General features: G+C 36.7%; 1 protein-coding gene across 10 annotated transcripts in view; it reads left to right on the forward strand.

The window, feature by feature from the left end:
• NFIB (nuclear factor I B) overlaps positions 1 to 23,089 on the forward strand; it is a 257,619-nt gene that overhangs the window by 2,244 nt on the left and 232,286 nt on the right. For 9 of the 10 annotated variants that reach the window (XM_027549231.1, XM_027549222.1, XM_027549226.1 and 6 more), the window contains exon 2: positions 4,909 to 5,440. In XM_027549231.1, the coding sequence (XP_027405032.1) occupies positions 4,909 to 5,440 (532 nt within the window). Of the gene's footprint in view, positions 1 to 3,999; positions 4,514 to 4,908; positions 5,441 to 23,089 lie in introns of those variants that run through there. The other variant, XM_027549225.1, reaches the window with a different exon arrangement.

The following is a 23,089-nucleotide window of genomic DNA, read 5'->3' on the forward strand; positions in this document are numbered from 1 at the left end:
TAAACAGTTTAAGAAGTGTCCCCTAGTCTTAGGTGTGTTACAAGTTTTAAAAAATCCAGTATCATGATGATGCATTTTTGTAATGGACAAATGATTAAGATTTCAATTGTATGACAATTAGAAGCCATTGTGATTCAAAAGGACTGAGGCATTCATAAATTGTGAATGAAGATGAAAACAATGATAAGGCTTATTCAGTGATTGGATACAGTCCTGTAGCTTTTTGGCTGACACATTTTTTATTGTTTATATTTTGTTTGGCATCTGAGTGTGATTAACTTAGATATGGCTATTTTCAGCAAGTAAACGTGCACTTTAATTTAACAAAACTGGAAAAAATGAGTTGCTGACCTATTTGTATTTTTAAGGCTGTGAGTAATGGCCAATAAATATGGTGATGAAACTGTTTCAGGTATAACGAATTGACTTCAGTTGCAAAAGTTACCTTTCATATTATCCATCAGCAGGATTTTTTCCTTTTTCTGGTAAACCACATCCATTTGATATTATTTTTACATTATTGAAGCATAGTTCAAATAAAACAAATTGAGGTAAGCTTTTCACGTGCAAAGTGCTGCACTACTTGCTCTCACCTGTAAATGATTGTTTTTCTATATTGGTTCATATTTCCAGCATCGACTTTTCAGAAACATTGCTAGCAATTACATTGCATTTTTGGTTTCCTCTAGATATGAATCGAAAAGTCACTAGCTTTATCTAAATTTGTGTAAGTTAAAAATAATATTGTAGCATGGTGACATATGGAATATTAGGAGCATGTACAGTATAGTCATTCAACTGTCCCATTAGTATTCAAGGATACATACTTACCAACACTAATTCATGTTGACTGATATTCTCTGTTTTAATAATGTAAATCTAGGTTGACATATTGAAACTGTTTTGGGGATTTAAGGCCTAGACTAGAAGAAAAAATTTTAGCTTTAGAATTCTCCCTTTAATATCTGTGTGACTTTATAGTGTAAGGTGTTGCAGAAGTAATATTAACAATGCTACTTTGATATCAGACCAATAATTTAGTTTTGTATTACAGGAACTTAATAGCTGTAGCAAAACATTTTTTAGGATTATGTAAATACAAAATAGAGAAACATTCTTATTTGATTGAAAACTTTGCAAAGTGCTTTCGTTGTTGCAATAAGATATCTAGGCTTTAGAAAGAAGTTTCAAAAGAGGCTATAGTTGATATTTATCAAAGTGTTATTCAAAATTATCAGTACATGGATATAAATCTGTATTTTTACATCAGTATAAATCAGATGTAAAAAGAAAATTAAGCATCAATAGGATTTTGTATTTGCTTTTGCTAAAAATAATGTAAACCCTTAATAATGTAACTTTCACTTGGAATGATTGTATTGAACTTTTTTTCTTTCACTATTTTTCAGGTTCTGAAGGTACATTTATAAAAATGGTTTATTGTTAAATAGCAGTGCTCCAAGAACATCTAGTATTTACTCTTCTACCTCTATATTGGTCTAATTTTCCATCCCTTTCATGGAGACCACTGTTCTGTGAAGAAAAATAAATATTTCCAGTGGAATTAGGACTATTTACTTTTATATTTGAAATTTGTAACTAGGTTGTTTATTTTATCAGTTTAGTTTAATAAAGGAAGTTTGAAAAGAGAAAGAATTACTGAATGCCAATGTGTTTTAATAAAAATTCTGTAAGAGTAAGGTGGCCTATTACCTTAGCATAGACATTAGATGTTAGCTTACTTAAATGCTTTGCTTTCTTAAAAAAATAATTTTCATAGTTGTTTATAGTGTTATTGTGATAACCTATTAATTAGGACATTTGAATACTTTAATCATTTTTTTGATGAAGATAAGTTACTATGCTTCATATAGATGCCATTCAAAATCACTACAGATGTATTACAACTCAGCATTAGAAAACAGTCATACTTGGGAGATGGTACTTTAGTCATGTTAATACAAAAATACATGTGACTTATTGAAAAACTCTACTTACCATTTTTTGAGGATATCTTCATGTCAGAAGTAAGTGTTTTATTTAAAAGGAATTTGCATAATAGTAAAGCCCTGAAAGATATTTGTAAGGCGAATGTGGACTCAGAAAGTTTGCTGCTTGTATTTATCAAAAGAAAAAAACTATGTTTTAAAACATTACTTGGCAGCATTGGCAACAAGCTAAAGGCAACCTTAAACAAAGTAGTGTTTTGTTTTGTGCGCATCAGCTAAGAAATTCCAAATTTAAGCCCTCGGTGTTGCATTTTGATTGTTTAGAATAAGTTGTTAAAATTTTGAAATCTATTATATGATAGATGATTAGAAACTCAAACAAATGTAATCAAAGTTATATTTGAAGTCTTTATAAGAGAATGAAATGTTACTGAACATAGTACTTAAGGATAAAAGTACTTGAGAGTTACCACATTGCTTAATATTTGTTAAAATAATACTGCATTTTTAAATAAAATAATACTGCAAGGGTAAAGTGAGTGAGACAAAGCTCTTCCCACCCGCATGTACTCTTTACAATTTCAAGGTTTAGTTTGTGAGTATATATATGTAGGTTTTTAAGTCATATTAATAAATCATAGGAGAAGTTAGATTATAGGAAGTGAGTTCCCAAAGCATGAGTCCACATTTCCTCGAGCAGGGTTTCCTCTTGCATATATTTCTAAGGGAGATAAACAAAGTTTTTGTAGTTACAGTGAACGCTGAAAGCATGGCATCAGAAAGTGTATGGAGATAGGGAGGTCTTATCATGGGCTGTGGTTGCTGTGAGCAGGGCTGCCTTCCCACACAAAGAACAGATTGTGGTTTAACTCTTTCCATGGCCTAGTTTAATGTGCTCGCATAGTAACTGAATTGTTCAAGTCTCTGCTGGAAACTACTGATCGGTTTAATGATTTCCTCTATGGCATTTGGTTATGCCTCATGCTGTGATGTAATCATCCACATTCTGTATTGTTATAAAATTTTGATTTAGGCTGATCCTGCTCTCGGAACATTTCACGGCAATACGTTAAAACACTTGAAAATTGCATTATCGATCGGATGGGATGTATAACTCTTCCGGATCCGAACGATAGACTGTGGACGTGCCGCAATCTTTAACACTGAAACTGAATATGATCTTGAAAATGAATTCGTAACTCTATGGGAGTTTGGGGGCATCTTCTTTGTTAGAGAGTCATTCATGGTACTTTCATCATTTTTACCTGATGGAATTCATCAGACTGCTGATTAGATAGAATTTATTCCATATAGTTCAAGGTGACCAGTACTAGGCTGTCAATTCTAACTTGGGATATAAGTAGTTAGATAAAGTTATTTTGCGGTTGAGGTGACGATACAGTGACCAGAAAAGTGGCCGTAGTGGAAGTTCTCATTTGTTTCAGATCTGGCCTCACTGCCCACTTACAGTGTGCACGCCCTGGATGTTAAGCTCTTTCTCGGAACAGTAATAGGCCTGAGCTTAGGAGACAGGTTTTACCTATGGCAGGAAGTAATGAAACACTGACTGCTTTGGGAAGTAGCTTGAAATAACTGTAGGTGCAGATTATCTGCCACTCCTAGCTGCCTCTCTGCCTTATAAAAGGCTTAGATGAAACAGGCAGGAAAGACGCAGGAGCCTAAGGTAAACCACTTTATTCACTAGAACGGATCTCTCCACGTGCAGATTCACAAGCCCATGCAAATGTGCACCCACAGCCCTGTCCGAGAATTCAGATGTGTAGCAAATGAATTGTATTGATTCCACAAAGGCAGGGAGTGACCAGCGGTGCACTCCTGGTGTCACCCTGCCACCGCATGCAGAGACACAAAGAATGTAAAGTTGGTGCCAAGTTGCCATTTTTCATTGTTCACCTCAGATTGATTTTTAAGGGTTTTAGAATAATTGCCATACTCATGTGATCGGTTAACAAATTAACTGACTCAGTGGGGCTTCAGATTCTATAGGAAGAGCTGCTGGAAGAACATCCGAGTCAATTCTGTTTTCAACTTTAGAAACTTTTATTTAAAAATGCAAGAGTGTGTCTGTGGATCTGTGAGAGAGTAAGAGCGTGCATGCGTGTATTTTTATGTGTGTGTGTGTATGGGTGTGTGTGTGTTGGGGGCTAGTGTTGCTGGTGGAGGGAGGGAATGTGCTGCTCCAAGTATGGAAACCTTCTGTTCAGGACACCGATACGACAAGCTGTGTCCTTGCCCACTTTCCCTCACCGTATACCAGTTTCTCTAGTTACCACTCCTGGAATGGTGCTGTTTCAGTGTTGGAATGTTGGACGTTTGATAAGAAAATGGATCAAGTTTAATGGCGCATGCTCTTTGTGCCACCAGCAGCCTCTTGCTGAGAGCATGCTCCAAAAGCGGGAACTGTGTGGCATTACACTGAGCATCTATATGCTTTGTGTTTCTGTGCCACAGAGAAGAGAAATGAACTGTGCCATCGCTCCTGCCTTCTGAACAGCTCTGCTCCGATTAAAAAAAAAAAAACTCACTGTGTTCTTTGTAAAATGGTACTGCTTAGTGTTAGTTGGTCAAGTGAATATTTAAATATTGAATTAGGTGCCAAGCACCTTGGTTGCTTACATTTTAAAGAATATAGGATGCATGGTGGGAATGAGGGGGATGGGGCCAGAGTGGAAATACAAACATGAATCTTTATTCTTTTTTTTTTTTTTTTTTTTAGGAGGGAGAATCAACCTGTGAGTCTTGGTGGAAAAGGGGCAGCTTGGCATACTTTATTTTCTTCTGGTCCTGCTATTTTGATAATTTTAAATAAGAAAAGAATGTTATTTTTATGTGTAACTTTTGGTACTGAATTGGGAATGGGTTGTGGTCTGATGGTTTGGAGCCTTTAACAAACTAAACTGACCGTGTATGTCTTGTTTTCCCCCCTCATCTTCCACAGGATGAATTTCACCCATTCATCGAGGCACTACTTCCACACGTCCGTGCAATCGCCTATACTTGGTTCAACCTGCAGGCTCGGAAACGCAAGTACTTTAAAAAGCACGAGAAGCGAATGTCAAAGGATGAAGAAAGAGCAGTCAAAGATGAGCTTCTCAGCGAAAAGCCTGAAATCAAACAGAAGTGGGCATCCAGGCTCCTGGCCAAACTGCGCAAAGATATCCGCCAGGAGTACCGAGAGGACTTTGTGCTCACCGTGACTGGCAAGAAGCACCCGTGCTGTGTCTTATCCAATCCTGACCAGAAGGGTAAGATTAGGAGAATCGACTGCCTGCGACAGGCAGACAAAGTCTGGCGTCTGGATCTAGTCATGGTGATCCTGTTCAAAGGCATCCCCTTGGAAAGTACCGATGGAGAGCGGCTCATGAAATCCCCACATTGCACAAACCCAGCACTTTGTGTCCAGCCACATCATATCACAGTATCAGTTAAGGAGCTTGATTTGTTTTTGGCATACTACGTGCAGGAGCAAGGTAGGAGCAGATTGTTCTTTCTTCTAGCCCGGCACACATTGCCCGCAGACCCCACGCGCAGAGCACCTGGCTTGGGTTAGATGGTCCTGGAGGCCCCTAGGTCTCTTGTTCACCTGATCTGGGGAGAGTGGCATGCCCCTGTTCCTCCACTCGCTTGTCCTCTGCCATGTGTAAGCCATGGAAATACACATGGAACTTTCCTACCTGGATAGGCATGGATATTTAAAGACCACAAAGAGATGCGTTTTCAAATGTCTTTGAAATAATACACTTTTTCAAAAACACAGACTAATCTGAAAACTACAGTTGATTACACTTCGCTCTTTGTCCTCGGCTACATTCTTTGCGTCTAGTCATCTTTTGCCAGTTTGAAAATGTAGCTTGATTTGTGAATAGTCAAACTGTTCTTTAACAGTCTTTGTATTAGCTTCCTAATTAACGAGGTAGATGAACTTTGTTCACGAATCCAGTGCTACTGCACTGAAAAGTAGAATGAACATTTCCTATTACAGAATGCTTAAGATAGCCAGTATCAGAAAGTATATCTTACGTAGACTTAGATTTATTTAATTTAAATATTTCTATCAACACCTACTTTTGATTGTGTAATATTCGCTGTAGATTAAACGGATTATAGGTCTTGTTTAAATAATTTATGTTCTCATATTCTCCCAGAGTGATTTGGGAACACTTAATACTGTCCGTTTACTTGAATGTAAATTCATGAAACTTACCAAGGAGAGAAGTCGCAGCTCTCCTTAGAGAACAAAAACAGAAAGTAGACTGGTTACGCTGGTTTAAAATAAATCTCAAAAAGAATGCAGAAACCGCATACCATACCTATTTAAAAAAAAATCCTTGATAAAGAGAGTGGGGTGAATGTTGCCTGAATAATTTAAAAATAGGTGATGTTTTTTGCTGAGTGTTTTCTGGATTCATGAAATATGTTTATTATTTTTATTTTTCTTAATATATTTTCTTTAAGGAGGTGAGAATTTCTTTACTTCAAATAAATTTATCGATATGTATTGATGTGCTTGTATTAGCAACAGTCCATAGTAAAACATTAAAAAAAAAAACCTGCTGAAAGTGGACTGTAGTTTAATCTACTGTAGTTGGTGGGTCATTTCTTAACTTGGCCAGGTGGTAGGGAAAGTGGCCTGCAGATAGCCAGGTGGCAGATGGTTATCTGATGTTTGTTATATAAGTGTGGGATATAGTCAATGGTATGAACTTCATCATCCCGAAATGTAAAATATCAGAATTACTCTTTTGACTAAGAAATCTAGGTATTACCATGTGTTTTTTTTTTTCTTTATATTTCCTTGGCATAGTTTTAGAGATATGCTTAAAAGTTATCTAAACATTTCTAGCTTGATTTTAAATAATGGTGCTTGAGATCATACATTTGGAAATATTCTTTTTTTAAATAAAAGATTGCATATACTATTTCTATATGTTTAAAAGTTAAAGTTGAAGTAATGACGGTTTGGGGAAAAATGTATTTTTTCCCTGTGTGTCCTAAAATAAAAACTCATTAGCACATGACACTTAATTTGATTGACAGCTGTCTAGGAGGTGACATTATAAGGTGGACCGTATATATGTGTTGGATTGACTGTAAATGTGTTGTAACTCTGTCATGAAAGTCAAGACTGGAAGTAAAGTTTTAGAAAGTGGGTTATGTAACTTTTTAGTGCAGGGAGAGAAGATTTGCAAGCACTTCACTGCTGCTTGCATTTTAACTTGCTTGAAGGCTATTCCTTGAGGTGTGCACACATGTACATTCACTCCTGGGGCAGGCAGCCAACTGTCTTAGTTGATGAACTGACAATAAAGAACATATCCTTTGGATTTGGGAAGATAGATTGAAGAAAGAAAAATGCATAAATGCCTTCTGCATTGCACCATCGGTCATGATAGTCATAAAGTTTTAAGCAACTCTTGGAGACCACATTTTCAGATAAAAAATTCATTTTCTTGTTGTTTTGAGTCTCGTTTTGAAAAACCTTTCATTATCTTACACTGAGCACCTAATTTATATCTTCTGTTACTTGTGAATGCATCATATCTTTTATATCTGATGGCGCTTTCTTTGAAAAAGTCACATCAAGATGCTTTTGTGTTTTCCCTTTTTCAAAATTTTTTCTTTGGTCAAATGTAGGTTAATTACGTATTTTTGCAGTGCAGTTGGTTGAAGAGGGCATTTTAAAAGACTAATCTGTAGTCAATCAGAGAGCTGCATATCTCCCATTGTGACTTTTTACTTCTCCTCTAAGTGCATGAAAACCCACTTAAGTCTATTTTATTAATCAGGTAAAGAAGTATAAAGAAAAACGCAAGAGAAAATTCAGGAAAGAAAAATGTAATGTTTGCAAAAGAACGAGCAACAGAATTACCTTTCCCCCCTTTTTTCTTTCTTTCCCCACTTCTAAACGACTGGGAGGAAAACATGAGAAAGAACAGAGGGAATGCCAAAGATGGTTGCCACTGGCACCAGGATTGGCATCGGACCCTCTTTGTTTAGCTCAGGATGCCTGTGATTTGTTAGTTGGCATCCGCATTGCAGTGTGGAGTGATGTTACAATATATTGACAATTTCCAGATCTAGAAATGTCAATAGTCCTCTTGGTTATTTATACAAGATCACAAACTGCGTATCTTCTGGAGAATGAAATAAAGACCAGCAAATAATAAAGTTCATTGTTGACCAACTTCCTATGCTTTTTCCCTCTTTCTCTTTTGGTTCAACCCACACTTTTATTTATTTTTTTTTCATGCCCAGCAGCTTCAGCCTCATCTTTTTTTTTTGAAATGTGGAAAGAGTTACTAGAGCTTTGACACAAGCTATAGTGCTACATCTGCATCTGATACAGTTTTGGGGAGAATGTATGCATTTTGAAATCATTTCTGATATATAGTTCATTAGACTTTTGCATCCCATGGCCGCAAGGCAGGATTTCCTTTAGAGCGAAATCTCTTTGTTATTCAGCCTCTCCTGTGCCTAGAGTCTGGTTGACCGCAATTTAGTCCATTTTTCTATTGCTCTATGTTTAGGAAAGAGTCATATTCAATATAGTCATTTATTAAATGATGCTACCCTCACTTTACCTAAAATACACACATCATGTGGGAGTCCCTGCGTTTAAATCCATAAAATCATTTGACGGTATTGATTCAGAGGGCTGCGCTTCGGCTGTTTCGTTGCTACAAGAACCGCCATTTTGTTTGTGAAGTGCCAGGCGAGGGGGAAAAAAAAGGCAGACACTGTGCTGGATGCCAATAACGGTTGCCAGTGGCACCGAGGTTGGCATCAGACCCTCTTTGTCTAGTTGCTGAATGCCTTTGATTCGTTGGTTGGCATCCGCATTGCAGTGGGCACACTGGAAAGTTTTTGACAATCCCTGAATGAAAGCTGCTTGCTTGTTTGCTGCAGCAAACCTTAGCTGATAGAAAACCCTTCCTTTTATTTTTATTTTTTTAGGTTTCCTTTTTTTCTTTTTAAGATGATGGCAGATGAAAGGAAAAAAACAGCTCTAAAGTGCCCTCTATTTTTCCCGAGATATTAAAGATGTCCAATGATTCTTGGGCAGGTGGTACCTATTCCCCATATTGTCTTTGTTATTGCCTTCTTGAAAGCAAAGCAAAAAGGAAAAAAGAACCAGGCAGGCCTTGCACAGGACACCTTCTCGGGACAGAAGTGTGCTGTAGGGTGCCTGGTGTGCTCTGGGAAGGGTGTGGAGGGCTAGCTGGCTGCAGTGACATGGAATGCACTTGCCAGGACTGACTGAGGCTTTCAGTCACATCACTGCTTATTTCTTAGGCAATTTCTAGCTCCTTCAGTTTCTACACTTCCAAATTGTATAGTAAGCCATTGAGAGGATGTTTTTGTTTTTTTTTTTTTCCTAGTTAGTAATGTGTAACAGTGTAAATGCTACCAAAAAAAAAAAAAAAATAGAGAACCTTCATGAGGAAACATGACACCAGGAAGACCAAAAAAAAGGCCGAAATAATTTTGGTTGAAGTTTCCTGGATAGTTTGCATGAACATTGGTTTCCAGTTAACCATTGTTATCTCATTAATTAATAAGAAGGATTAGCAGGCTGCACAGAAGGAAGTCTGGCCTGTGCAAGCCTTGAGTGGCCAGTCTGTGTCCTGTCTGAAGGGGAAAAAGGCAGGGTGGGGTGAGCTAGGTGGGCTGGGCTTTCTCTGAGGGAAGAGCTTTGGAGAAAGAGAGAGGTCATAACACACTAAGAAGTTTCCAGATCTCAAGAGAGAGTAACTGTTGTCATGAATTTACCAGATTCGAGTTTCAACTCAGCCTGACTGATTTTTGAACTGTACTTTGCACTCCTGTTAAACATGTTTTGGAGTGCTAGAGAGAGGCCCAGAACCTTATGGCTCTCATGAGAGAAGAGTTTCCGTTTTAGCCTGGTGGAATCCTTAAAATTGTGGATGGCAACTTCTGTTGTTTTATTGGTAAATGATATGATAATCAACGTACATTTTGAAGTTGTGAAAAAATGTGACTTGTTTACAGGGGGAGTTGTAATCATTATTATTGTGTTTGAAATAGAATCCTTCCGGGTTGTCACATATTATTAGAGAGGAAGCTAATGCTAACAATTGTCTTCCTCAGTTACTGACTTTTAGAATTCTTTGGGGTAACAATTATTACTTTTTTCATGAAAAGCTTAAGTAGATAATTGTTTGCAAGTTGACAGCATATTTTACCATTTTAATAAATTTCGCTTCATTTGCAGATATTTCCCATTATAGGGAAAATGAAGCTTTCATAATTTGTTAACATGAGGCTGCTCTCCAGGATGATTTGGTGTGCTTACATTGTGAAATGCTCAGAAAGCATGACATTTGTATGCATGTTTGATTTAGGGGAACCCTGTTAAGTTTTCCCATCTAGCATCCTGTCCTTGACTGAACTCATGAACTCTGTGCACATTTGTTTGCATTCTGGCTCTCGCACAATTCGCCAGATAAAGAAGGGCTCTTACTGGCGTGTCTTGCTCCTAGGCTTAATGAGACCTTTGTGGGAACACATATTGTAAGATAAGATACTTAGCAATTTTCTCGCTGATAAGGAGAAAACACAATCTGAGAGGCCAGAAGTTCGCCCTCTCGGCCATGATAGTTCCCGCCCTAAGATAGCTTTGCTGGACAGTTCAAGAGTTAAACTCTGAGGCCCCAGTCGCCAGCTGGGAAAGATTGGCATCTGTGTTCTGATGTGGCAAACTAAGCTCTTGCATTGCTCTTCATATGATCTCACTTTTCAAAGGGAAAGGGGAGAGAAATAGAGAAAGAAATAGAAGGAGGGAGGGAGAGAGAGGTATGATATTTGTTGTATCAATTATGATTTTCAGGTATTTAAAAAGTACATAACCATCCAGTTTCTGGAGGCAGCAAAGGTCAATAAAATACTCTGCTGACAGCAATAGGTGTCTCTCCCCACCTTATTCCTTCTAACCATATACACAGCACTGCATATCTTGTAATAAAAAAATTCAACTAGATTATGTGTTTAGATTTTTAGATTTAGTGCACTCTACTTCTTGGGTGGGAAAATAACTCCATATGCAAAGGAACCAAAATGATGTTCATTTTTCAGGAATACTGGTTATTTGGGGAAACGGTGGAATAACAGGGGATGATGGTTAGGTCTTCCAGAGGGTGCTCCCTAACAGATAAAGAGTGTGTTCCTGTGGGCCCAGCTGGGCAGGAGCCACTGAAGGAAATCTGTCGCCATGGCTTCAGGCTTCAATTCTTGAAAGTTTCTGTTTTTTAAGTGATGCCTGAGTGGTCTGTCTGCCCATAGCTGTACTATAGATTTCATAGGATTTTTTATTTACTTTCTCGTTCTTCCCTAAATTTGGAATTTACGAGGAAACTGCCAAGAGGAAATTAAAGTTTTAATCCACCGTTAACTTTTTCCTCTTAAGTTTGGCACTATAATTTGTAACAACAATCCAAGATATCTAACTAGTAATGTCTGTCTCCTCATAAACTTTCATTCTGCTCGATTGAACTGAAAAACTAGACCAGTGGGCTTAAGAAACTGTTTTATGACACTCTTACTCTTGCCATCCCTGCCGACCAGTTGGAATTTCAGCCCCTGAAGAGGGAAGGACCCAATGAGAAGCTGAGCCAGAATCATCTGGAGCTGTTAAAAGTTGAGATAAGTTTTCTGTCATCTCAGTGGCTTACATGGTAACTGACTTTATAATCTAAGGGCTCGTTACTACTTTGTTGGAAGGTTAAGGTTTTTAGAGAGTGGAAATGGCCTATGAGATGCTCCTTAAAATAGGGAATTACTACATACCTGAAAAAGGTGGGCAAATGCAAGGGTGATCCCTGGGTCTGAAACTGACTTTGGGTGGAAGTGGCTCTTCAGTTGATGAAAGAGTGGATTTTCTAGTTTGAAGTTGAGGAAAGTTTGACTTGCGACACTTGAGGAGTCTGTTAGTCCGTGTGCTGTGACAGAGAAAATGATCAGTTGAAGTGTTCAAAGCAAAGTTTTCCAGCCTTTCTTCCTTCCATCCTTGTGTCAGAGGAATAATTTTAGAAATCTCAGAGAACTAGTGGTTATGCGATGGGAAACGGGCGTTGTTACGGTAGCAGTCCTCTACGCCAAGCAGAGCCAGAGGGGAGCTTCCTCTTCAAGCTCACTTTTCTCTGGCAATGTGGTGTGTCATCTCGTTTTAAAATATATTCTTGGGTCCTTGAACTCTAATGATGTGATGTGGTTAATTTCACTGAATTCTGTTGTTGGGATTTAGCATAGAGAATAAATCACCGCACTGCAGAGAACTTGCGAATGTTAAGTGCGTGTCTTGGAGGAAGGAGTCTGTGGGATTAGTTTGTGTTAGACTGGATGTTACAGGATGTGAGCCTAATGGGACTTGAATGCTTGGGCATTTTGGTTGTTATATTATCCAGAAAATAGGAAAAAATGACCACCAGTTAACCAATGAGGTGAAAAGACCTTGAGGCTGAATTGAAGGCCACACAAACAAGAAAAAAAAATCTTCAAAAATTTATATCAAGCAATGTTCTAAGAGTGGAATGCAAATTATTCTTGCACATAAATATATTGTATATAATAAAACAGTTAGATACACATATTCTCACTGTTTATGATGATAGTTTAAACAGGATAGCATTGATGAATCACAGATGAATTAAAGAACTCTGAATAAAGACTATATAATTGAAAATATGGGGTGATGGATGAAGTAATTTTACTAGCTGAGAGTTGCCTGGAGGTTGTTTATTTTCAGAATCCCATTTTAAGGCAGTTCAGAGCATGTAGTAAGTTATGGATGAAGAACAAATCAGTTGAAAATGGGATTTGTTTAAACAAGCACAAAAAAGGAAAATAAGAATTGCCTTTGAGAAAAAATTCCTTAAATATATTGCAATTTTTAAAATTCAGGTTGGCTTCAACTCCATGCCTCAAAGTAAGAAATTCAGTAAATAGTATTGAGTTGAATTATATAATACATGTGTCTCCAACAAAACTGCACAAAAGCATTTAATAAGCATCAGTTCATATTGTGACACTACTATACTGATGCAGCATGAAGCTGAAGACTTTTTTTTTTAAGGCTTCAGTTTTTCAAAACTCATATTGTAAAAAAGAACATGGAGAAAGTTACTGTTGTTAACAGGGAATGGTAGAGCTTAGGACAAAAATCTGATCATGAGCACAGATGTTAGGATGGTTATTTGAAATAGGGTGTATTCTGTAATTCATGTGAGTAGGGGATTACATTTATGTCCATGTTAATAACACGAGTATGTCAATATGAAGTCTATACCCCTCTATTAGTGAATTCTAAAGTGTGAAAAATGTTCCTGCTTAGGACAACTTGTATTTTATTATTCTGACATCTGCAGTTTCTGGATGGATTACCTTAAATTTGCTATGCTATGTTAAAAGCCTTGTTTTATGAGGTCGGTCTCAGCTTCTGGCCTTGGTGTCAGGAACCCTGCTACGTGATGCAACTTGCCTTGTTAGGTTTAATTGACCAAAGCTGATGTGTTAAAACAATTCATTTGTGCTGTAACTTATGCCCTGGCTAAGTTGCTACCTGAATCCTTTGACCTTGACTAGTCTGGGTCATGAAATGGCTGCAAGCTGTTTGACCTTTCTGTTGTGTAGTAATGTCACTGTTTCCTCTTATTCTTTTATGGTAATAGCTGACAAAAAGCCCCAGCCCTGCCTTACACCCCAGTGGATTCCAGGCGTCCCTCCGCAGCGGCCACGTCTTCTGTTTGACATGGTCTAGCTGTAGAAGTGACTTTCTTTTGTTTGCTGACAGTGATGGGAACAAATTTGCAGCCCTCATTGCTCCAGGAAGTGGGGGATCTTCGGGCATTTAGAGAAATTTGAATTCCTTCTGCTTAGATGTTCAGTTTTCATGTTTTATGATTATTCATATCACCATTTCCCTTCCCCCTCTCTTCCGAGGTTGGCTTTTCAGCTTTTTATATTTATGGTTTTCTTAATAATTACTTTTCAACATTTTCAGCTGTTACAATAAAAGTGACAATACTTTATTGTCACTATATAGGGTAAAACTGGTAAACTTAGTCATGCTTTGGGTTAGTGTAGGTCCTAAAATGACTGACTTTGAAACTTCACCTCTTAAACTTGTCTGGCATTGGAAAAAGCTGTATGCTAAACATGTAGGATTAGAACAAATTTTTAAGAACTGAGAGTCATGTTGTAACTTTATATATTCCATCTTATAGTTTTAGGGGAAACCTATTCTTATGATTTAGATGGCTATATTTCAAAACATTAGTGAGCCATTAGTAAATTTGAAGTTTTTCTTTCTTTGGGGACATTTGCCAGCATGTGAAATTCAATGTTTATTTTAACGAATATTAAAAAATTTTTTCCCCTTCTTTATGAAACCCTTCTATGCAAAAATAGAGAATTTTACCTCTGTTCTCTTCCAAAGCAGTGAAATAATTTTATTTTTAAAATATTGGAAATGCCTTCTAAAATGTTAAAACACAGATATTTTTATCCTACCAAATTTTTCTTTGCCAAATATGACATTGTAGTTCATGATTTTTTTCCCTATATTTGCCAGATTAAATATTTAAAATCCAAGCTGTTACATTTTATTTTTAAATTATTAGAGGAAAAGAGGAAGTTTAAGTTAGAATGTGCATTTCCTTACTTGTGTGTCCCATACTGTTTATCCATGTGTGTGGATACACTGACAGATGAGAGGCAATGTGGCCCAGGCACTAGAACCTTGGAAAAAGGCATGGGATTTTTCTACTCCCATTTTTAAAATATCTGAAATGGCAGGTGAGAAGGTTTTTCTTTTTCTTGATTCTTGCTGTTTTAAATGATTTTTTCCCCTCAGGAGTGTTCACAGAATCAAGGAATTTAAATGATTTTCAACATTGTGTTGCTAATCCAGCATCCTGGGACCCAAGGAAGGAGGGTGAACGAAACAATCTGGTTTTAGTCAATAGCCTCAGTTTCTCTCTCCTGTCCCATAAAATCTAATCTAGACTTGAAAGCACCTCTCAGACCTTTCTGCTCATTCAGTGGTGTTCTCAGCGGTAGAGCCAACATAGAATCGAGTTGGGATGTGGTTAGTGGGCTAATTGGTCACATGCAGTGGGACTGTGGTACAAGAACAGCGGACCAGCCCCCAAGGGTTTAAAAAATGTCTGCGATTTCTTCCAGAAATCTGCCTCAGTTCCTCCACTGAAATGATTTATAACAGATCTCAGCTGCTGAGCTAAAGAGCGGAAGTTCCTGGATCTTGGGTAATTGATGTGTGTGTGTGTGTTTGTGTCTCGCAGAGTTGAAGTGAATGCAGAGGAAAAAAAAGTACGGCTCAGATCTTGCAGGAATTACTTAAGAAGGATGGTTCGTTCATAGGTTGAAGGGTAAATAACATACCATTTAAAATATTCTGTTAGCTTTAGATTTTGGATTCCTTCACAGTTGAGCATATCTCCCGTCTTCCTGGCTTTTAGTTTTCATAGAGCACAGGAAAATAAGTGCATTAATCAGACATTTCATCCTGGTTTTGGTTCTACTCTTCATCAGCTTTTGTGACCTTGGCTAAGTCACTCAAGCTCCATGTGCCTTGGTGTTCTGTTTTGTAAAATGGGGTTAGGATGCCTACTTCATAGGACTGTTTTAGAATTACATGAAGTAATTCACATAATTAAAAGATACAGTGTTAGTAAGAGTGATGATTGCTCTATATAAAGCAACATGGCATAATGTAGACAATCTAGAGAAAATACCCAGTAGTGAAGAGAATGGGTAATGAGGTGTTGCTGCAAGGGGTTGTCAGTTAGTTTGGGTGTATCTCAGGTGATAAGACATTCCAAGAAGAAAATGAAAGTCCTGAGTACAGTGGTGTGTATAGATATTTGTTAGTAGGTGCATGAGGTTAACTAGTTGTGTGTGGTTTTTAGATTAGTTAAATTAGAATTAGTGTATAGTTTGAGCAAGCTTTTATGTCAGACTTACCAGACAGTTAATTTCTTGATCAATCTAGGAGTCATTGAAAGGAAAGAGTAATTTTATTAGTGGCTTTTTGAGTAAATAACTTTGTGTCAAATGAAGGGTATCCTAGGAAGTTCTTGTATTGATAATTCATTGCACTCCAGTGAAAACCTAAGACTTATATATATATATATAATGAAATGGCCACCAGCTGGGAGAACTCCATTTGTGTTTTACATTTGGTGGGACAGAAGTGGTGATGATATGGACTGGATTGTTCTTGGGGAAGAAGCTGCTGGTTTTTAGACTCTTAGGTCTGAGACTGTCTTATTTAGAAATGATATCTAGTTGGGTCAAAATTCACAATGCTTCATTAGTTATATGAATTGTTTTGACTTTATTGCCACTGAAAATCTTCCTCCTTAAGTCAGTCTTTCTCACTCGTCCTTTTTAGGGTGTTAAGAACATTAATTAAATAATCTTAAGGGGAAAAAAAGGTAATATTTCTTACTTAAAATGATGTCGCTTTTTCTAAGAACATCTGAAAGCCACATGGGAAGTGGTTGAAACATTCTCTTCTCTCAGGTTTGGGATTAGCCTTTGAGTGTTGTGGTTCTGGTTGGTTGGATCTGGGTGGTCCTGAAATCTCTTTGATGGGCCAGATTTTTCTTGGGGAACCAGTCATGGTGCTCCTTTTCCATGGAGTGTGGTTTGCTTCCCTCAGTTACTTTGTACAGCAGGTTTGGAAAGTGGACAGTTTGCCCTTACCTGTAGTCTCTACCAGGGAAATACGTTAAATCACATGTCACACTGACGCAGTGCAAAAACAGATTCATATTCTTCTCTGAAGCATTTTATAATAATACTTAGGAGTTCTGACCAGGAGTTAATAGGAGAACTTCCCTCTTTGTTTGTTCGTCTGTTAAATAGTAACTGGGCTGTGCAGAAAGTAGAATCAGAACATTGATTGTCAGCTGGCTTAGATCCTGGCACATCATTTTTAATAATCTGTGTCCTGCCTTTTCTTTTTGAGAACTTACCTGGTATTCAGTTGCTCTTCTGTTCAAAATCAAGAAGCATGTATTTTAGTACATGACAAAGGTACAACCCCAATTTTTTGACATATGTAAACTGGATTGCTGCTGATGGCCAAGGGATTTGGTGTTTTGTCTTTCTACTTTGAAAAGCTTTGTTTGCACTTAGGATTTAAAGTTTGATATGGACCTGAAATGGGAATGCATATATGATTCTTAAATATTGGTTGCCTTTTTTTAGCCTCCTGGAGATGCTAACATGTTTCTTTAAATTTCCTGATGGTAAAGCATTATTAGTATTTTTGGTTAGATGTATAGTTATCATGTAACAGTGTCTGTTCTATTTACAGTGTCCAAGTAAAGGAAAAGCTGCTTATAGTAATATGAGGATCAGTGGTCTTACAATAATTAAATAGACTTGTTAGACTACATTAATCCCTTTTAGAACATTTGGAATGACTTCTTAGTACTAACAACACAGTATTAGGGCCTACAATTAATCTGCTTTTTGTATCCAACATTTGTATAATACAAAACATGTGTATAGAGAAATATATTTTGACTTTAAAATGAGTTCATAGGAGGGCAAAATGAAATTATATTGAACTGTGAAGGAAGATGAATATGATTCTAAGTACTGATAAAATATGGAATTCATTTCAAGTTAGCATAGATTAATTTTTTGTTTTTTTGGTGAAGACCTTTTTTGGGCTCTCAGAATCACTTTCCCTCTGAGTTCCAAGCTTTGTACATGACACACCAGATATGTACAACATGAAATGGAAGCATTTGTTCAACCTAATATCCAGGAGATACGTTAACTCTTTGTGAGTTGGTGTGTCTTGCTTGGTCTCTGCATTGATACAGCTGTTTATTAACTCTGGAGAAAGTGAAGCAGACTCGATTTTAAAGTCTGGTCCAATCTTGTTCTGTGTTTCATAGAAATGGTTTAAGTCAAGGACAGACTCTGTACTTAGTATTCAAACAGCATTATTACGGATTGGCTAAAGGACTTATGAATTAGGATTGTGTTTACATCTTCTGTTGTGGAGGTCTCAGGAGGTATAATTTCCTCCTCGATGTGGGTTCTCTTTTTGTTATGGAGTCTTTCACACCCAGGGATGTGAATTCAGCCTTGGGTGTTGCAGTTACTGGGAAAAGATTTCATGAAGGATGCAGTATTAGTTCAATTCTGGGGCAGATTGCAGGCGTGTGTACAGAGTACTATGGAAGTGCTGGAATTATTGAGTGGTTTGTAGCCATTTCAGACCATGTGCCTGGGACCAGCTAACACATTGTCAGGGAAAAACATGATGTAGCAACAATATTAGATCATGCAAATGAGACTACTGAATAGTAATAGTTATGGGCAATATTTTGGAAAACACTGATTAGTGACAGTTTTATTACAGCAAATGTATGTATCAAGTCCCCAGATTTCATTGTAATGCACTGAAAACAGATGTCAAAGTGTCCCAAACAGAATTTCATGCTTAATCTACATATTGCATGGAAAGTACAAACAAACCATTTAGAATTCTGTTATTTAATCCTTTTAGAAGGACTGAAAATATACAATTTAGATTTACTCCATTCTTTAATTTCAGATTTCTTTTCCTAGGGGCTGATGATAAATTATTTTTTTCTTTGGTATTTTCTTAAGATGCATATGGGAGAAGACATATCTGCATATGTACTTGGTTTTACTTAATGTACTTTGAACTGTAGGTTTCTGAACATACGGTCTTTGCATTAAAAAAAAAAAAATTAGGCTCTAAATTATTTAGTGACCTGGTAATGAAATTACCTTCTTCTGGTGCTTTGTGTACTGATGTAGAGTTTCACTCTGTGCTACTTAGTGATTGAAGCAGACACTGAAGCCAAAGAGAAGAAAATGGGTAGCCCTCCTTCCTGCAAGTAGCTGGGGGATCTGGCACCTCCTTGACTCGGTTTCTCTGTCCATCAAGTGAGAGAGTTGGCCAGAAGGTTTTCACTGTCCCTCTTAGCACCGGCATCTGAGGAATTTGACTTCTGGTTACCCTGGCAGGGGAAGATCCCCTTCACATTAAGCAATAGTTAATGAAGTTTAGCACACTCTTGTTAAATCTAGGATTTTAATACACTTTATTTATTAAAGAGAAATAGAAAACGTATAACCTGACTCTTGAGTAACACTTTCATGTTGCTCAATTCAAAGTCCAGTAGTCAAATCATTTGGTTCAATCTAGATAAAAAGCTTGCTTTTTAAAGAAAGAGGTCTTTAACTCATAGATTTTTAGAGCTGGAAGGATCCCTAGAGACCGTCTCACTTTACAGCTGCGGGTACTGAGTCTGAGAGAGACTCAAAGCCACTTTGGTTGTTTGTGTTAGTTTTACTGTTATAAGAGCATAAATAAGCATAAATAAAGAAAAGTGTTGTTTTGTGAACTTAGCAATTTTTTTTTTTAGGTTCAAAGAGAAAATTTGTGATCGAAAGACATATGTTATCATTTGTAATTTATTTAAATCAATTGATTCAAGAGTTTGGGTGTTTTCTTTTATAACTTTTCATAGGATATATTCTATTGAAGTCACTCTGTAGCTGGGGTTTTCATGAGAATTACTGTATTTATCTTTTCAGTGGGTGAAGAAAAGCTATTTAAGTTACGGTCAACTAATATGGGTTTGAGTGTAGTTAGAAAACAGAAAGGATCCATTAAAAATGTACTGCCAGATTTCCAGTAACCATTAAAGGTCATGTTTGAGCCTGGTTGTAAGAAAAACTTTTTTTGAAAGTCAGGTATTGGAAGAAAACTTGGGAGCTGGTTATGAGGAACTGGTTTAAGTTCTGCTTCCTGGATGTCTACAATTTTCAGATTAGCTTGATAATTACTACGTCTCCATTTTCCTTTGTGTGGTATATGTCTCTCATCTTAGTTTAAAAAAACTGCTTTTCTCCAGTTTAAAGCAAACATCCATATGCCTTATTTAAGAGATGTTTCTAAGAATTTTTTCTGAGTTTAATTTTAGAAACCAAAATAAATTCACAAGGGGAATTCAACTTTAAAAGGAAACTTTCAGTGAATCCTTTTGCTAAGGTGAGAATTCTTTTATGACATGAAAGATTTATCTGTCAATTGTGTTATATGAGTGCCCTGTAATATGCTTATGTGAATCAAGTCACCTCTGAATGTAGCAGAGATGATAACTTTTAGAGAAGAGATATTAGCAGTGTTAGAAAAAGTTTCATATCAGCTACTTTTAGTAGCTTTTAGATTGAGAGTTTATGAGGAAAGCTTGAAAGAATGTCTTAAAGGCACGATTGTAGACAGAAAAATAGATGAATAGATGATGGATGTTATGTAAGTGCATGACATCAAAAGCATTGGAAATGGCATGGGAGCACATTATAAAATTGATAATAAGTATTTGTGGAATGAATGAAAATAAATTACTTAAAACTATATAAGTATTAGGGGCAAATCAGAGAACTGTTGGAGTTGTAATTTAAGGGAAGTTGCTGAAACTGGAGAGATCTGATTTTTCCTGAGAATTGTGTTCTATTTCCACTGGTGATTGGTGACTGTATAAAAAGTATTATCTGCACCTTATTTGTGCTTTCAGTTTCAGGAATGATTAGAACAAAACCATATTAAATGTAGTGTCTGTATTAGCAATAGAACATATTCTAGGATCAAGCTGTGTTTAAATGTTCGTTTTGCTCTTATTCGCTATGTGGTTGGGCAAATTAGTTATATTTCCCAATATTCAGTTTTTTGAGCTCTGCAGTGGGTGGCAAGGGTGAAATGAGAAAATGCTTGTGCGATGCTTAACACCGTGCCTATCACATTTGTAGGCTCTCAGTAAGATGTTTGCAGTTATTGCTGTGACTTGTCGTCAGCAACCAGTACGGTGCCTGCTCATAGTATGTATGAAGTACTTATTTGGTCGATGAATGAATGCTTACCACCTATTCTAAGGAATCTGAAAGACTTGGTCTCTCTTTTGTGGGACAGGGCATTAAATTAGGGATAGTATTCTATTAAAAGAAGGAAGAAACATATTAATAAAGCAAAAATGAAACTATTTTAGTTGCTATGTTATGTCTCAAAATTGATCTATAAAGAAATGAATGATATAGAACCATGTACGAATCACCATGCTCATTTCAGTATCTGTAGGTGACTGAAAGAAAACACCTTTTCCCAGGAGCAATTGCTGCTTAGAATCCAGTATACTTTACACTATCCATTTTCCATAAGGCTTTTATTTGGGGTATAAGAAAGACTTAGACACAAACATAATCAGAAAGAAAAAAACAACGTATCTGTAACTGTTGCCTAGCTGAGACTACCTGAGGCATTGCGATTTTGTGCAGGAAACCAAGACTTTAAAATCCCAAATCTTTTCATGGGCTTGAATGGTAAATATACTTTTTCTCCTTTTTGTCTCCGATAGCACTGAATTATAGTCCCACAAAAGTTTAGATGAGAGATTTTTAGTCTTTTAGGTAAGATTATTTTCTGAAGAATAATTTTGACTGTTTTGTCTTATTCATTAAAAATGCATTACATATTTTAAAAACCATTTCACTAATGATATAATTTAAGTGTCTAAAAAATTTTGGTGTTGGCAACTTTTCCTCAGTAGTCACTGGGTAATAATCTTTATCCAATTACTATTCATTTATCAGTCATTATTAGGTTTTCCTGAAGAGAGTGCCTGTGTGTATGCATGCTGTGTGCTCCGCTTAGTCGCTCAGTCATGTCCGACTCTTTGCGACCCCATGGATTGCAGCCCACTGGGTTCTCTGTCCGTGGGGATTCTCCAGGCAAGACTACTGGAGTGGATTGCCATGCCCTCCTCTAGGGGATCTTTCCAACCCAGGGATCAAACCCAGGTCACCTGCATTGCAGGCGTATTCTTTACCGACTGAGCCCAGGGAAGCCCACCAGGGAAGCCCAAGTGTGTATATAGGCATATATATGGAACATTAATTCTTTTTATTTGGTATATGATTTATATGATTCCACATATATCATATAGTCAAATAAGTGGGCATATATGGATTTATTAAAATGTATCTTTCAAAGAAAATATAAAACACCTGGTATACAGGTGAAAAGTGGTTGAGAAATGCATTTATTGAGTGGGAACTCTGTACTAAGCATTTAAGCATTTAAGCATTTTAAGGAGTTAGGAAAGAATGGTGAAAATATAGGTGATCTTTCCCAAATAATTTATAAGTAGAAAAGAAGATAATGGTCACTTACAGTGAGAAAGAAAAAGACAGTGGAGTAAGTATACAGCCAACTAAGGTCTCACCAGCTACTATACGTAGTTGGATTTACTGAGCTCTCTGGGCGGATACCCTGTGGGACTGCCCTGGAAAGGTCACAGAGAGGAGGTGAATCTCAAGCAGAGTTTTCTCAGGGGTCATATCACAAAAACAAAACAAAACGAGACAGGGAACCAAGAATCTACCTCTTATGTAAATGATTTCTATTTGGCAATGATATATATTATATGAGAATTATATATTTTATTATTTTGGTAACAGATTTGGTGTTTTTAATAATTTGTTAATAAAGGAAAAATCTAGTAGTAAGCTGTAACCCAGATGCCAAAATACTCAATATTAAAAGGCTTGAATTGATTAATCTCTTTTTTAGAGTAGGTAATAATATTCTAGTTATTCTAAACAACATTATTCTTATATGCAGCCTAGCTCTTAGAATTCAGTGTAATCCTGTATACATGATTTTAAAATCTTTTAATATCTTTTTAATTTAGTTTAGTATTTTTTATTGTTTATAATTATAATTCTGAATGGAAAATGTGAATACGTATTTGTTAAGTGTCATATATCTAATAATTTGTTTTAGACATTTTAAAGTTGGGACAATAATTCTATAGGCAGTTAAAAAATCTGGAAACCAGAGAACATGCTGCAGAAATATTTTATTTAAAATATACTCTAAAGATAGCTGAATTTAGTTTCATGTCCAATTTATGTCACTATTATTATTTTAAAAATCAAGTGAGGCTCTCCAATTCACTAGAAAAAAAGAATTGTTTCAGTGTGATGAGATGTCAGGCTGAATTTTATAGTCAGGCTGAATTTCTGATTTG

Source organism: Bos indicus x Bos taurus, chromosome 8 (assembly GCF_003369695.1).
Source record: "Bos indicus x Bos taurus breed Angus x Brahman F1 hybrid chromosome 8, Bos_hybrid_MaternalHap_v2.0, whole genome shotgun sequence".
Lineage (NCBI taxonomy): Eukaryota > Metazoa > Chordata > Mammalia > Artiodactyla > Bovidae > Bos > Bos indicus x Bos taurus.